This window comes from Uloborus diversus, chromosome 3, assembly GCF_026930045.1.
Source record: "Uloborus diversus isolate 005 chromosome 3, Udiv.v.3.1, whole genome shotgun sequence".
Classification (NCBI taxonomy): Eukaryota; Metazoa; Arthropoda; class Arachnida; order Araneae; family Uloboridae; genus Uloborus; species Uloborus diversus.
In genome coordinates this window covers 143272870-143286981 of record NC_072733.1, presented here as the reverse complement: position 1 = coordinate 143286981, position 14112 = coordinate 143272870, and the positions used below count along the sequence as shown (strand labels likewise).

Here is a 14112-nt window from a genome sequence, read left to right as displayed (position 1 = left end):
AAGAATATCAAAGGGGGTGTTATGTTCTATCACAGGGGTGTCCAACTGCAACGAGCTCACGGGTCAGAATCCCGGTCACTGGTCACCTGGCGGGCCGCAGTTTGAAAAAGTTGAACAATAACCTCTTACCTCTTATACAATAACAATTAATAGTTGAATTATTAATAATAAAACAACGAAACAAAAGATTATCAAACAAGCTGCAACCTTATCTGAGAACCTAACATTCTCGCAACCAGTCAGATCAATATCACAGGGATGAGATTTTTCCGTCTTTTGCCGGAATTACGGCTTTTTCTGCTGTCTTTTAAGGCTTTGACTCCTTTTCCTCCCTTTTTTTTGCCTCTTTCAGGCCTTATTTTTCTCAAAAATAGGAAAAAATACGTTTTTTTTAAATTTTTGGTCCCTGTTTTTTTTATTTGTTCTATTTTTCTCATTGAATCTTCATCCTCCGCGATATCTGCCAAAAACGTACGTTTTGGTATCATGCCAACGACGTCAAACACGTGCTGCGCTGAAAGTTGCATGCCTCTTTTGAGATTTCAATCTTTTTGCATCCTGCAAGTATTTCAATTATTTTTAATGTTGGGTGGTTTTTTACTATGTGCTTTTATTCATCATTTCAATAATATTTTTATTTCTTTAATTTATTCTAGAAAAAATGCAAAACCCAATCAAAAAAAAAACGTAGCTTAGCACCCACAATCTCGTTTTAACCAGTCTCGTTTTTTTTTTTTTTTTTTTTTTTTTTTTTTTTTTTTTTTTGTTTTGTAACTTGGCATGGTTAATTTTCTTGTGTATTTAAGAAAGTGTAAAAAATATTTATGGTGAATCTCAAATGGTTTAGGCTTTACAACCTGTTAAAAGTTTTGAGATTTCATGATTAAATGAAGCAGCTGCAAGTTGTTCTTTTTGTTCCAAAATTGTATTAGGACGTTTTCAAAAACAAATTTTGGGTTCCAATGCAAAGAAACAGATAACCAATCGTTTATATACATGTATATTTATTTATTTTCAATTCTTACTTTGAAAAGTATGTTCTACCACATAAAGAAATTTTAGATTTTTCTCTGTAAATTTTTCCTTTACAAACAGACCTAATTTTAAAATTTATGCTCTCACTTGTTTAACACTATAAACTCAAATGTTTTTAATGAAAAAATTGTATTTTTCTCTAAAAATATAAAAAGTTGACACTATTGTGTGATGCAGCCAAGATTGAACTCTGTCTCCCCCAACCCTTTGTTCAAGGACTAAGGGGTTAGAAATTGTTGCCTCTTTTTCAAAATTTAGTTTTTTTTAGGAATAAACACCCTTGCAAGAAATGGTACAATGCAGCAAATTGTACAAAATTATTACTCATACTTAAATACGTATTACCTTTAAAACTGGTAAACTAGAAATTTTTTGTTGAATTTTTAATATCATGGCTTCCAGGTTCTATTTTGATGCAGTCTTGGCTATCATCCCTTTTACAAAATTTGTGTGGATTTCCTCCTTTTTGCTCTCTTGCCACTCTCATCCCTGATATCATCAACCGAAAAGAGTGGAGAGTTGACGAGAACTAACTCTCAATTTATTTTTCGAAATAAACAAAGGCCGCAGAGTTGGTGTGGGGGGGGGGCTTTATTTTTAACCAATTGCAGGTTTTGCTTATCTGAAATGTTTCTCTCCCCCCCCCCCCTGTCTCCCGCCGCCAACGTGAGGCAATACTATTTCTAGAAATTCATTTGAACACCAGCATGCAATGTAGGACTGCTTGACCTGTAAATGCCGTGTACCTTTTTCTCCCAATACAATGAAAGAAGTAAAAGAGCGACCAAGAGTAAACTTGGGGGACCGCAGCTTGACCAAGAATGGTAGTCTCTTATGCTTCTTGATACCATTAAATGTGGAATAAAGAAATGTGCTGAATAAGAGGTTGTCGGGCCACGCAATATGTGTTGGCAAACCGCCAGTTGGACAACCCTGTTCTATCAGATAAAATTAAAACAAAAATGACATTCGGTTTCATGGTCACATGGGAATATAAAATAACAGTGTCAGCCTTCTCATTAATGATGTGAAAGTACTAATGTGCACACCAATTTCAACTGGATCATGAATTACCTCAAAAAAAATGTATCCAATCCTTTTCATCATGGATACCCCCCCCCCCCCAATAGAAACAAATGTTTCTGTATTAACTGTTTATGTTAACATAAAGACTGAACAAACGAGTTGATAGAATTCATAACCGATAAAGAGCGAATTATTGATTGATTGATATGATTGACACTTGACTGGTCCATGTTCATTAAAACAAACCTTCAACATACCGAACACAAAATTAAAATTGCAGTTTTTGAAATAATTTACCCTCAAAACAATGCAAGTAAAAATCCATTTGCGCAAAAGATTAGCAATCAAAGTCATATCTAAAAGAAAACTTATCATAAAAAAAAAGACTCTTTGTTGTGTACGAACTGGAGTAGGATGATATAGGCTCGTCCGTATTTTCAAAGTTGTTCGGGAGAGGGGGGGACAGAGGGTATGAATTAAATGCATTTTAAAGGAAAAAAGCAAAATGCATAATTGCATTATGTTTTGAAAATCCAGAAGAATCAAAATGCCCTCCCCCCTTGATTGCCCAAATGACGGGGTTGCATGTAAATTGAGAAAGAGGGGGAAGGGATCATGCAGATAATCATACAACTTTCAACAAGAATGAACAACAGAATCGATGAATGAACTCAAATGGAATTTGTAGCTATGTAATGCAATTTTGAAGCAAAGTCAGCATTATTTTAAATAAGAAATAAATTTTATTTTGCTGTCGTCAGGGGCCGGAAAAATTTCGGTCCCCGATTTCTTAATCTTTCTATTTTTTCCCCTCAAATCTTCATCCTCCGCGATATCTGCCAAAAACGTATGTTTTGGAATTATGCCAACGACGTCGGACACGAAAGTTGCATGCCTCGTTTGAGATTTCAATCTTTTTGCATCCTGCAAGTATTTCAATTATTTTTAATGTTGAGTGGTTTTTTACTATATGCTACCTTACATTTGCTTATTTTATTCATCATTTTCAATAATATTTTTATTACTTTAATTTAGTTTAGAAAAAATGCAAAAATTGATCAAAAAATGTGGCTTAACACCCACAGCCTCAAATTTTATTGAAACTTGGCATGGTTATTTCTTTTGTGTATTTATGAAAGTGTAAAAAATATTTATTGTGAATCTCAAACGGTTTAGGCTTTACAGCCTGTTAAAAGTTGTGTGATTTCATAAGGCAACTGCAAGTTATTCTTTTGATTCTGAAATCGTATTAGGTTTTAAAGGTTAAGCTTTAGAAACAAATTTTGGGTTCCAATACAAGGAAAGAGATAACCAATTGTTTATATACATATATATTTATTTATTTTCAATTCTTACTATGAAAAGTATATTCTACCACATAAAGAAATTTTAGATTTTTCTCTCTGTTGTAAATTTTTACTTTACAAACAGACCTAATTTTAAAATCTATGTTCTCACTCGTTTAAAACTATAAACTCAAATTTTTTTTAATGAAAAAATTGTATTTTTCTGTAAAAATATGAAAAGTTGACACTATTGTGTGATGCAACCAAGATTGCACTCTGGCTCCCCCAACCCTTTGTTCAAGGACTCAGGGGTTAGAAATTGTTGCCTCTTTTTCAAAATTTATATTTATTTAGGAATAAACACCCTTGCAAGAAATGGTACAATGCAGCAAATTGTACAAAATTATTACTCATACTTAATTAAACACGTATTACCTCTAAAACTGGTAAATTAGCCATTTTTTGTTGAAGTTTTGAATATCATGGCTTCCAGGTTCTATTTTGATGCGGTTTTGGATGTCATCCCTTTTACGAAATTTTTTTGGATTTCTTCCTTTTTGCTCTCTGACCACTCTCATCCCTTTGTCCTAGAGAAATAAAGCCCAAGGAGTTAAATGTATCGTTATAAAAGCAGTAATAAGAAGTGGTACCAACATTTGAAATAATTAGCCTTAGTAAAATCAAATCACCAACATTAGATGGTTTCATAAGAAAAACGATTACTCACTGTTTGGTTACGACATGTTGAGTAATAGAACTTTTATTCTAAACACAACAATAGACTGTATTTACAACACCTATTTTCGAGAATTCTAAGTTAAAATCAACATTAGAAGCAATAAAATGACGAAATGAATCTTTTTGTGAGAAAAAGTTAAGGCGCAAAGTTTAAACATTTTCTTTTGAAGAAATAACGTCATGAAAGGAATTTTTACACAAAGCAGATAAATTGCCACTGTGTCAATACTTTATTTTGATTATTATTTGTTGAACATTAGAAAATCCATATTAAAAATGCAGTTGACTACTGTGTAGATCAAACAAACAGTATAAAACCTGTTGTCAATCTGCCACTAATAGAAATGCATGAGAATTCAGTAGTACCCAGTGGTCGGCCACCCCTCTAAAAATTATTTAGTCTTCGGTGGAGTTTATTTTTTAATTGAAACGTTATGTTATGCAATCCATTAAAACATAATTAAAAGCAAATTTACAGTAGAGCGAAAAAAGTAGGGGTACTTAATATTTAAAGATGATGTGTCTTCTTAACAAAAGAATAAGCAGAATCGTAAACTAGAATGTTGGGCACACCTCTTAATAAAATAAAATGACTGGTTACTACTTAATAGAAAGTACCCACAACTTCACTGATATTAGATGATAATTGGGGATAGGTAAAGGAATGAGGGAATGCATCAAATCCGATTTTGAATCATACACATAATATTTATAAGCAGTGTAATGTCCTTGTGGCCAACTACTGGAGCACTTACCCTACTAAATCCAGCATACATTTCTTCAAATATCTCAAAAACTCATTTCTGCAGATATAGTCGTTTACCTGCACATAGGCAAGAATATTTCTCAGCTCTCTTGCTTATTACAGCTGCTTTCAATGAGCTTTTCCAAGTGCTTAAAACATATTAAACCAAAATAATAAATCTATACCTGAAAGACCCAACTACCCAAGAAGCTCTCCTCTCTGCACCATTGCTTGCAGATTCTCTGTGTTGTGCTGAATTTATTTTAGCTACTGGTTTGAAGTAGAGATCTTATATACGGAGAGATTAGACAACGGCGCGCCGCTGTCCGCCATGTTTAGTCCAAGTGTTGTTAGCTCGAAATGCTGCGCTGTGTGAATTTCTAGATTTCTCACAGAATATAGGACAGGAAGTCTTTGAAGAATAGACTGATTTTTCTTCTCCTTGTATTTTCATCAAACGGAGTGAGGGCCAAGTCTGGCAATCTGGTGCCAATCGTTTTTTATCGTCATAGCATTTACAAAGAATTTTTTTCTCAAAAGTTTGTTCATAAAGATAGAAGACAAACAGATATTTGTGATCTGCACATTTCATTTCATAATATCATAACTAGCTTCTAATTTTTTCGATACAATGTACAGTGATATTTGGGGCAGAAGATGCATTACTGTCTTCAAGGAGTGAGCATTTTGGACATAAGATGGCCGCTGCTCTGAAGTTGTCCAATCTCTCCGTATTTAGGATCTCTAGTTTGAAGGTAATCTCGGCTTCAATGAGAGGACATTTGCCTCGAGCTCAGCTATGACAATTCTAGACTGATGAGTCCATAAAATGACAAAACTGCTGTCTCTGAATGGCATAAATGGACTGTTGGCATACCCTTATAATTATTTTCAGAAACTTCATATGATAATCTTCCCTTGGTGTAGGAACAAGACTTTGATTAAAAGTAAGGCTAGATGTTGCTTGTCTGGTTGTTTGCTCAAAAAAATATAGCAAATTAATAGAATACTTTTAAAATATGAGTTATCCCAAGTCCACTAATATTATTTTTTCAGTATCCTGTGACAATGCAGCTGTTAGAGCAGATTTGGAGCCATTTCCTATATCCAACTGTTATTGTCATTATTTTCTTTTCTATCGAAACCTTATGCCCTTTTAAAATATAAAATTATTTGTTTTTGCAAGCATCTACATGAAAGTACATTGAAAATGAAAACTTAAAAGAATCATGTATTATAAAACTTATCTTTTGGAGCTGAAGGATTCGCTTCCCGGGAGTTTTACTCCTTGAAAGCACCCATTTTTCAAAATTGGAACATGCTATTTTGAAAGGGCATACCTTTCAAAAATATCATTGTACATTTCTACAAGCATTTTTAAATCATACATTGAAGTATTTTTTACGAATATTAAATATCATCACATTTTCTGAAAAAGTAACATTTTGGTAAATTTTGTGAGAAAAATCTGCAAAAAATTAGAAAAACTCTCATTTTTAAAAAATTGTGAATATATAAACAACCAAATAGCACTTCAAAATAAGACTTAAAGGTGTTGAAAAAACTTGTTTATTTAAACCTTATTTCTTGGGAAAATTTTTAGGCTAACATCATGTTCCGTTTTTGAATATTGGCGGGTAAAATATAAATTTTGGGAGTTTGCTTTTAGTGATCTTTGAATTAGCACTTATTGCTTTTTTTTTTTTGAAAAGATGTTAAATTGTAAATACAAATACAAATGTGATGACCAGCAACAGGCTCTTGGCCCAGCTTGGCTGGTCCTAGTCAATTGATTAGTCATCAGTAAAGATCAATGGCCCTCTTAAAGCTATCCACCCCCTTGCTCATTACCACCTCTTCCAGTAAGCTGTTCCAAGTGCCCACAACCCTACTAAGTAGTGTTTTTTTTTTTTTTTTTCTAATTTCCAGGTTAGCCTGAGATTTGAATAGCTTAAAACAATGACCCTTCATCCTGCTTTCTGTGCAAAAATTTAATGCATTAACATCTTTCATTTTGATAAATTTAAACAACTGAATCATGTCACCTCTGACTCTCCTTTCTCCAGGCTATAGGAGAGAGTGTTGTACCTTAGGACACTGCTAATTTCTAAGAGTCTATTTTTAGCAGCCATGTTCTTGTAATCTCTAATAGTGACCTTCACCACTAATTGGTGCCATAGTAAAAATCAGCATCAAGTGAGTAAAATTGAGGATTTTATGAAAGAAAGAAAATTTTATGACTCAAAAGGAAAAATTTTCTTCATTTTTATTTCATTTTCTGTCTTAATATTTGTAAATTTAATCAACAGAATTTTATTTTGTTATAAAAGAGAAGTACTTTAAATAATTTGCTCATGAGAAAATAATGATAGTGCATCTAGATTGACCATCATATTGGTTTTTCTTAAACCACGTGGTGATTGAACCTTGGGACAGCCAAACATTTTGTACGTTCTAAGTTACAACATATTCATGATCCTTAATAATTAAGATATGTTTAGGAACATGGAACAATGTTCTAATCTTATGTAGTCTTTTAAACACATTTAATGTTAAATTATAATTCATTATTCATAATTCATTATTAAATATTCATGATTTAATTCACTACCATGACAAAAAAAAAAAATTCTGGTGCAAAATTGGTTCAAGCATATGGCTGTTTCCTGAATCATTAAGACTTTCCCATAGTACAACAGGATATGTCCCAAGGTACAATAGGATGTTGTACCTTGGGACAGTGTGGAACTTTTACTTTAAATGGCTGCCAACATTTTATTTTCTAACTGTCTGAATTTAAAAAAAATATATAATACATAGAAGTGTGTTGGGGTATTTTAATGTGACTTTTAGATTTTAAATTTGATTCAACTAATTGACATTAAAAATTAAAATAGGAAATGTGTCCCAAGGTACAACACTCTCCCTTGCATATTAAGCTTATTAAGTCTGGTATCATAATCTAAATCTGAAAGTCCCCATACTAGTCTAGTTATCTGTCTTTGAACAGTTTCCAATAAAATGAATGAGCCCTTTATTATATACTTTTGTCCTATATATATATATATATATATATATATATATATATATATATATATATATATATATATATATATATATATATATTGAGAATTAAATACTTAACTTTTTTATTCATAATACTCATCATTTATTTAAGTATAGTTTTATCTATGTCAAAACTTGAGCCTTATTGCATTGTTTTCAACTTTTTTCCTGTTTTACCATAGAATGACCATCCTGCTGTCACAAGCAAGAATGAATGTGCTATGCCTTCCACTATCCCAACTGGAGAAATTTGTACTCAGTTATGTAATCAAGCAGCTGATGCTGATATCGATAAAACTACTTCAAAAGCACCTTGTGAGGGTAATGTTCCTTGGAATAATCAGGTAATATTTTTTCAATTCATCAAAAAATTTAGTGCATAAATGTAATACAATGAATAATGATTTGGTAGGGTACTGAATATTTGAAGCATATGCTGTCACATACTCAGCTATTCAGCAATTGAATGTCAATGGCTGTAGTGCAATTTTATACATTTAACAATCTTCAATAGGAACAATTTTATTTGCTAAGTTGGATGTCTTCATAAAATCAGGGTTGACAGTGAAAATATACTTTTTTCTTAATGCATGCATTTGCTTTAAAAGTTTTTGAATAGTAAAGACGTCATTCACCATTTCTTATTTGATGCATATTTAGTTGGCAAAGATTTTTATGTTTTTGAAACAAAGAAGCTGTACCTACTGTCTTATAAGTGACTTCTACTTGTCTTCTATCAGTATTCATTATAAAGGTGAACATTGTCATTCTTTTAAAGGATCCATTTGTCAGAGGATTGTTCATTCCTTTGATCCGTTTATTCAACTTTTTCATTTGAACGAGTTTGTTCATTTAAAAAAGTTCAAATCTCTCAGCACGACATACTTACGTGCATTGGAAATGTTTCATCAGATCAATATAATTCTTTCAAGGAAAAATAACTAAAATGATCTAAAAGTAAAAAAATATGCCCAATTAAAAATTAATCAAAAAATCTTTATTGAGGTTTAGGTGTATAAAGCAATTATAGTTCATTTTGTTAGATATTTCTCAGTAGCCAAATGGTAAGATATGTTTTCCATTCCAAAAACCATAAGTTCCTTTTCAGCATGTCAAAAATTAAGTTTTTAAATTTTTTCTAGCTTCAGTGCTGTATATATATTTATAGTATTGCCAATAGACCATGTATAACGAAAAAAGTAACAACACATGTATCAGTAGCTCAGCCAGAGTGCTGGATAACTTGATTTAAAAAAAAAAAAGACTCAGATAAAAATATTAGGGAGCTTCAAATATTCCACAGAGTACCAATGAGAACAGAAAAAAAAAAAAAACACAACACTTTTTTAAATGGGAAAAAAATAGACAGTAATAATCAGTAAAAAAAAAAGTCTTATCTTTATAGATGGTAGTTGATAGGGATGTTATTGAAGACAAAAGGTTTGCCAGAAAAGTGATAAAAGGCATTTTTGGAAATAATTTTGCCGACAGAAAGCACAAGAAGGATTTTAGCAGGTACATGGGACAAGAAGTGGAATGTCCAAACATTTTGTTGGTAGCCCAACAAGTTAACACAAAACATTACTAATAGATACATTGGAAAATTGCAAATAAACTGCAACAGTTAAAGAAAAATGAGGAATAAAGCAGAAAGTTAAAATGTTCGATTGAATATATGTACTGCAATAAGAAAAGGGAAATTTGAAATTGATTGAGAGCTAAAAATTTGAAGATGAATGTAATTTTTAAAAATATTTCCAAACTGTTCACCGTTCAAAAGAATAATAGTTCATTTTTTAATTGAACGAACAGATCTGTTCATTTTAAGGATTCGTTCTTTTTGACCCGTTCATTCATGAACGACACATTCCTAATTCATTATATACAATACTGTGATTTTCTCACACACACACACACATTTTGCTGTCTTTTCAACCATACAATTTTTTATCTCCATGACAAAGGGTTTTGTCTAAATCAGGATTGCTCAACCTTACTTGGCTCATGGGCCCCTTTACTACATCACATGTGTCTACGTCCCCCCCCCCATACGTACATTTTATAATTATACATTGTTACCATTGTTAGCTCAAGGGTGAAAAGACCAAAGAATTCATTATTTATAAATAGATGTAGATAAAATGTTTTATTTTTTAAATTGATATAAATGTAGATATTTACTATTGAGTCCTGCATTTGATTCAATTCTGTATCAGAGATAAAATTAGCTAGAGCTTATGTTAAATCCCCTCTTAAATACTATCCAAGTGACTCCATGGTTGTGTTTTTGCTTGACCAAGGCTATTAAACTTTACAGACCAATCCAAAATGATATGAAGTAATAAAAGCAGTAAAATTAAAAGAAGAATAATATTATAACTGGACTTTTTATACCAAAGCTGGGAATACTTCTTAAATTCAATATTTAACCAAGTAAAACTGAGATAGCTTTTGAATCATATTTTTGCTTTTAAATCGTTTCATTAATGTATAACAAATTCTTAAAGAGAGCAATGTTTGCTTAGAATTTATTTATTACCCTTTCCAGGATCTAATCTATATAAATAAAACAAAGAATATGTGGGTGATTCTCCAGAAACCTGACATTTTCCCATCACATTTTTTAGAAAAATAAAAATGCTGACAAAATTCTGAAAAAAAAAAAAAAAAAAAGACTTTGATGGGGACATATTAAGAGAAAAATAGAGGGAACTCACTTTAACTATGTTACATACTCAAAAGAGGGAGTCAAATTTTCATACAGCAAGAGACTGACTAGCAGCATCAGGAGACTTACAAAATGAATTTCTTCATGGGTTACCTAAAATGTAACTATAGTAATAAAGAAATAACTGAAGCCTAAATCAAAAATTATGGTTATTAAATGACAAAACAAAATTTATGTAAAACCTCACTTAACAGACACCCCCAATTTCTTCTAAGTACAAGTCACAAATAGATTTTTCCATATTATTCACTCTGAATAGCTTACACTCCAAATAATGGACATTCATTTTAACAAAAAAAAAATCAATTGCTGCATTAAAACTTCCTTTAAGTTAGCCATACACAGTATGATAAAATTTACAAAAAGGAAAATTACCTTCTTGTTACCTGCAAATTGTTTTATAGTTCAAGAAATACAAACCTAAAACAAAAAGGGAATCAGCAATATTAATAACATATATTTTACTTTTAATTTAAAGCAACTATAAAATTTATAGCAACTTCACTTACCTATTCCAGTAACATTTAGATAAACAAATGTCTAACCAATAAATCTGTTTTGAAACACTTCGTCTGAACAATAGCAAAAAAATTAAATAAATAGAATTATTCTACTGATACATTTTTTATTTATCATTTGCCAAATTTAACTTTCTGTTTTTCAATCAATCTTATTTTCCAACTAATGTATTGGAAATAAATCCTTCTATTCTACGGGATGTGTCACCAGTGCTTGAGAAATAATGCTAGGAGAGTGATTTTTTTGCACCAGGAGTATGGGCTTTCTTTTAGGACAGGAGTATGGGTTTTCTTTTAGGACAGGAGTATGACTTTTTTTAGGACAGGAGTATGACATTTTCCATACAATTTGCCTGTTAGGTAGGCCCAGGATTATATTTAAGGTAAATAATGTTATTTTTAGAGATTTTAAAATGAGTAGAATTAAAATTTTTTGTTTATTTAAAACAGAAATATTGTCCCAGGAGAATGACAGCAAAAATGTTACATACCCTATTCTTGAACTTCAAAATACTAATGAGAACAGCAGACAAATCATATTAACAAAATACTCAAGGAATCTAACAAAATGGTGATAATAGACAGTTTTATAGTACAGCAGATTAAAAATTCATTTTTTTTTATCGATAGTGATTGAACTCATTCCTAGGACAGGAGAATGACACAAAAGCCTGGGGACAAAGTTTAAAACAATGTACCTTAATGATTTAAAGAAGTAAATTTATTTAAAGGAATGCTATTTTACACCTTTAAGTATGCTTAATTTTGTACTACAAATTGAATTTGTGGAATGTTGATATAAAATTTTTAAATTTAAGTCCATTTGAAAAACGGAACATAGGGAGGTTCTTGAACACCAAAAAAGTACCGAACCGTTCGAATTTTAATTTTAGGACCCGAAAGTTACATTTTTCTATAATATGAGGGCAAAAAAATGCTTGCAAAAATTAGAATAAAATATCCATAGAAACTCCTGTTTTTTCTGCATCAGATAAAATTTGTTCCAGCATTCTAAGGTAATTAGAACATGAATTATAACTGTTTTTAACGTATTTCATGCTAAAATGTAGGTAAGCCTTCAATTAGAAATTCATTGTTGATTACGGTCATTGTTGAACAATGTTGGGAAATTTCATAGTTCGACACAGCTAGTATATCAATAAATCTGAACCACATATTGTCATTCATCATATAATTGCTTACAGGGCTCTGTACATAAGAAAAGAATGATACTGTACATATGAAATGAACCAGATTCAGGTGCGGAATATGATTTTTATGAAAAGCTTTTTTAAAAAAAGAGGTTATCCCTTGATTGAATGAATGAGGTAAGGTATGCCAATGTGGGACAAAGTGAAATAGTTGTATGATGTATGAACTTTTTCAAAGTGAACAAATTGGAAATGTGTTTTTAAAATTACATTACATAAAGAAAGAACATTGTATTTTACAATAAAGCTTTCATTGAAACATTATTTTATATTTTTGGCAGTAAATTTGCGCCTTTTAAAAAAAAAGGGAAAAATAAAATATTTTTCTAATAAAATGTTTTCTATTTGATTATTAAAAATATTTTTGATCAAATGAATGAGTAAATAAAAGGTTGAAAAAATAAATGAAATGATAATGAACAATAAATGAACAAATAAATTAATAAATTGTGAGAAAATATAAATGAATGAATAAATTAGTGAATGTGTAAGAAAATAAGTAGATGAATGAATACATATGTGATTTAGTAAATGATTTAATGAGCAAAAAAATTAACTATTTTACTTTTTTGCCATCCACTTTTCCCTGCATGTACTTCTACATGTGAAAAATATTTAAAATACAAATAAACTTAGTACAGTTGACTCTCTGTTCAACGACTTTCATGGGACCACAAAAAACGTCCTTAAGTAGAATGCGTCCTTAAATAGAATGCTTTTAGAACTAAAGTGGAGTATCCAGGACTGTGAAAAGCTGTTGTTAAATAGAGCGTCGTTAAACAGAAAATCAACTGTATTAACTAAATAAATACTGTAGCGAATATTAGAAAGTCTCAATTTAAAATGTTGATAGCAAGAACTAATCAGTTAAAATAGAAAAAATAATTTTTGAAAATTAACTTTATTATGATTAACTTCAATCTTCAGAGGTAGTTTTTACTTGACTAGAGTAGACTACATGGGCTACTACATAACTACAAAGTTAAAATACCAGATAAGTGGTGCTAAAAGCATCATAAATATGTCACTATTTCACTTTTTCGCACATTCTCCTACTTTTAGTTTCTATGGGGTTTTTTCTTTTGATTCGTTTTACTATTATATTCCACAATGGGAGGAAATGATGAAGCGTTAAGCCAGTGGTTCCCAACCTTTTTCACATCGCGACCCCCTTTTCACCGACTAGGAAACTTGGGACCCCCTAAGTATCCCCCATATATATATTTTTTGAAAACATATTTTATATATAAATGTGTGTGTGTGCTTATGCGCCAGCATTGCGCATATTTTACACAATAACTCAAAGTGCTTGAAATATTGTATTTCAGCAAAATGTGTGTTTTTTACTTCCTTTTACAAAAAAGGAAGTATTGTATTCGCAAAAAAATTTTCATTCAAAAATTGACCTTAATTTCCATTTTGCTCACCCCCGAATGAATGTTGAGCTTTTTTTTTTTCGAATAGAGCACACGTGGATAAGTGCCTAAGAACGTATAGACATGCAAAATAACCATTTTGATGATTCCCGAGTTAATTACAACGAGTTTTCTCGTGACATCTGTATGTACGTGTGCATGTGCGTATGTGCATTTGTGAGTATGCATGTCTCATAACTCAAGAACGGAATGTCCTAAAAAGTTGAAATTTGGTACGTATTCTTGATACCATTGATGAATGATATCACCTGTTAACTGTAATACTTCTTGCAGAGTTAGTGAAAGAACTAACATTTCATCTACTTTCTGCGAAGAACTAATGA

General features: G+C 31.2%; 1 protein-coding gene across 2 annotated transcripts in view; it reads left to right on the top strand.

Annotated features, from left to right (window-relative positions):
* The window catches only part of LOC129218670 (uncharacterized), a 267197-nt gene that overhangs the window by 191937 nt on the left and 61148 nt on the right, over window positions 1–14112 (top strand). For both annotated transcript variants that reach the window (XM_054852990.1, XM_054852991.1), the window contains one exon: window positions 8079–8240. In XM_054852990.1, the coding sequence (XP_054708965.1) occupies window positions 8079–8240 (162 nt within the window). The remainder of the gene's footprint in view (window positions 1–8078; window positions 8241–14112) is intronic.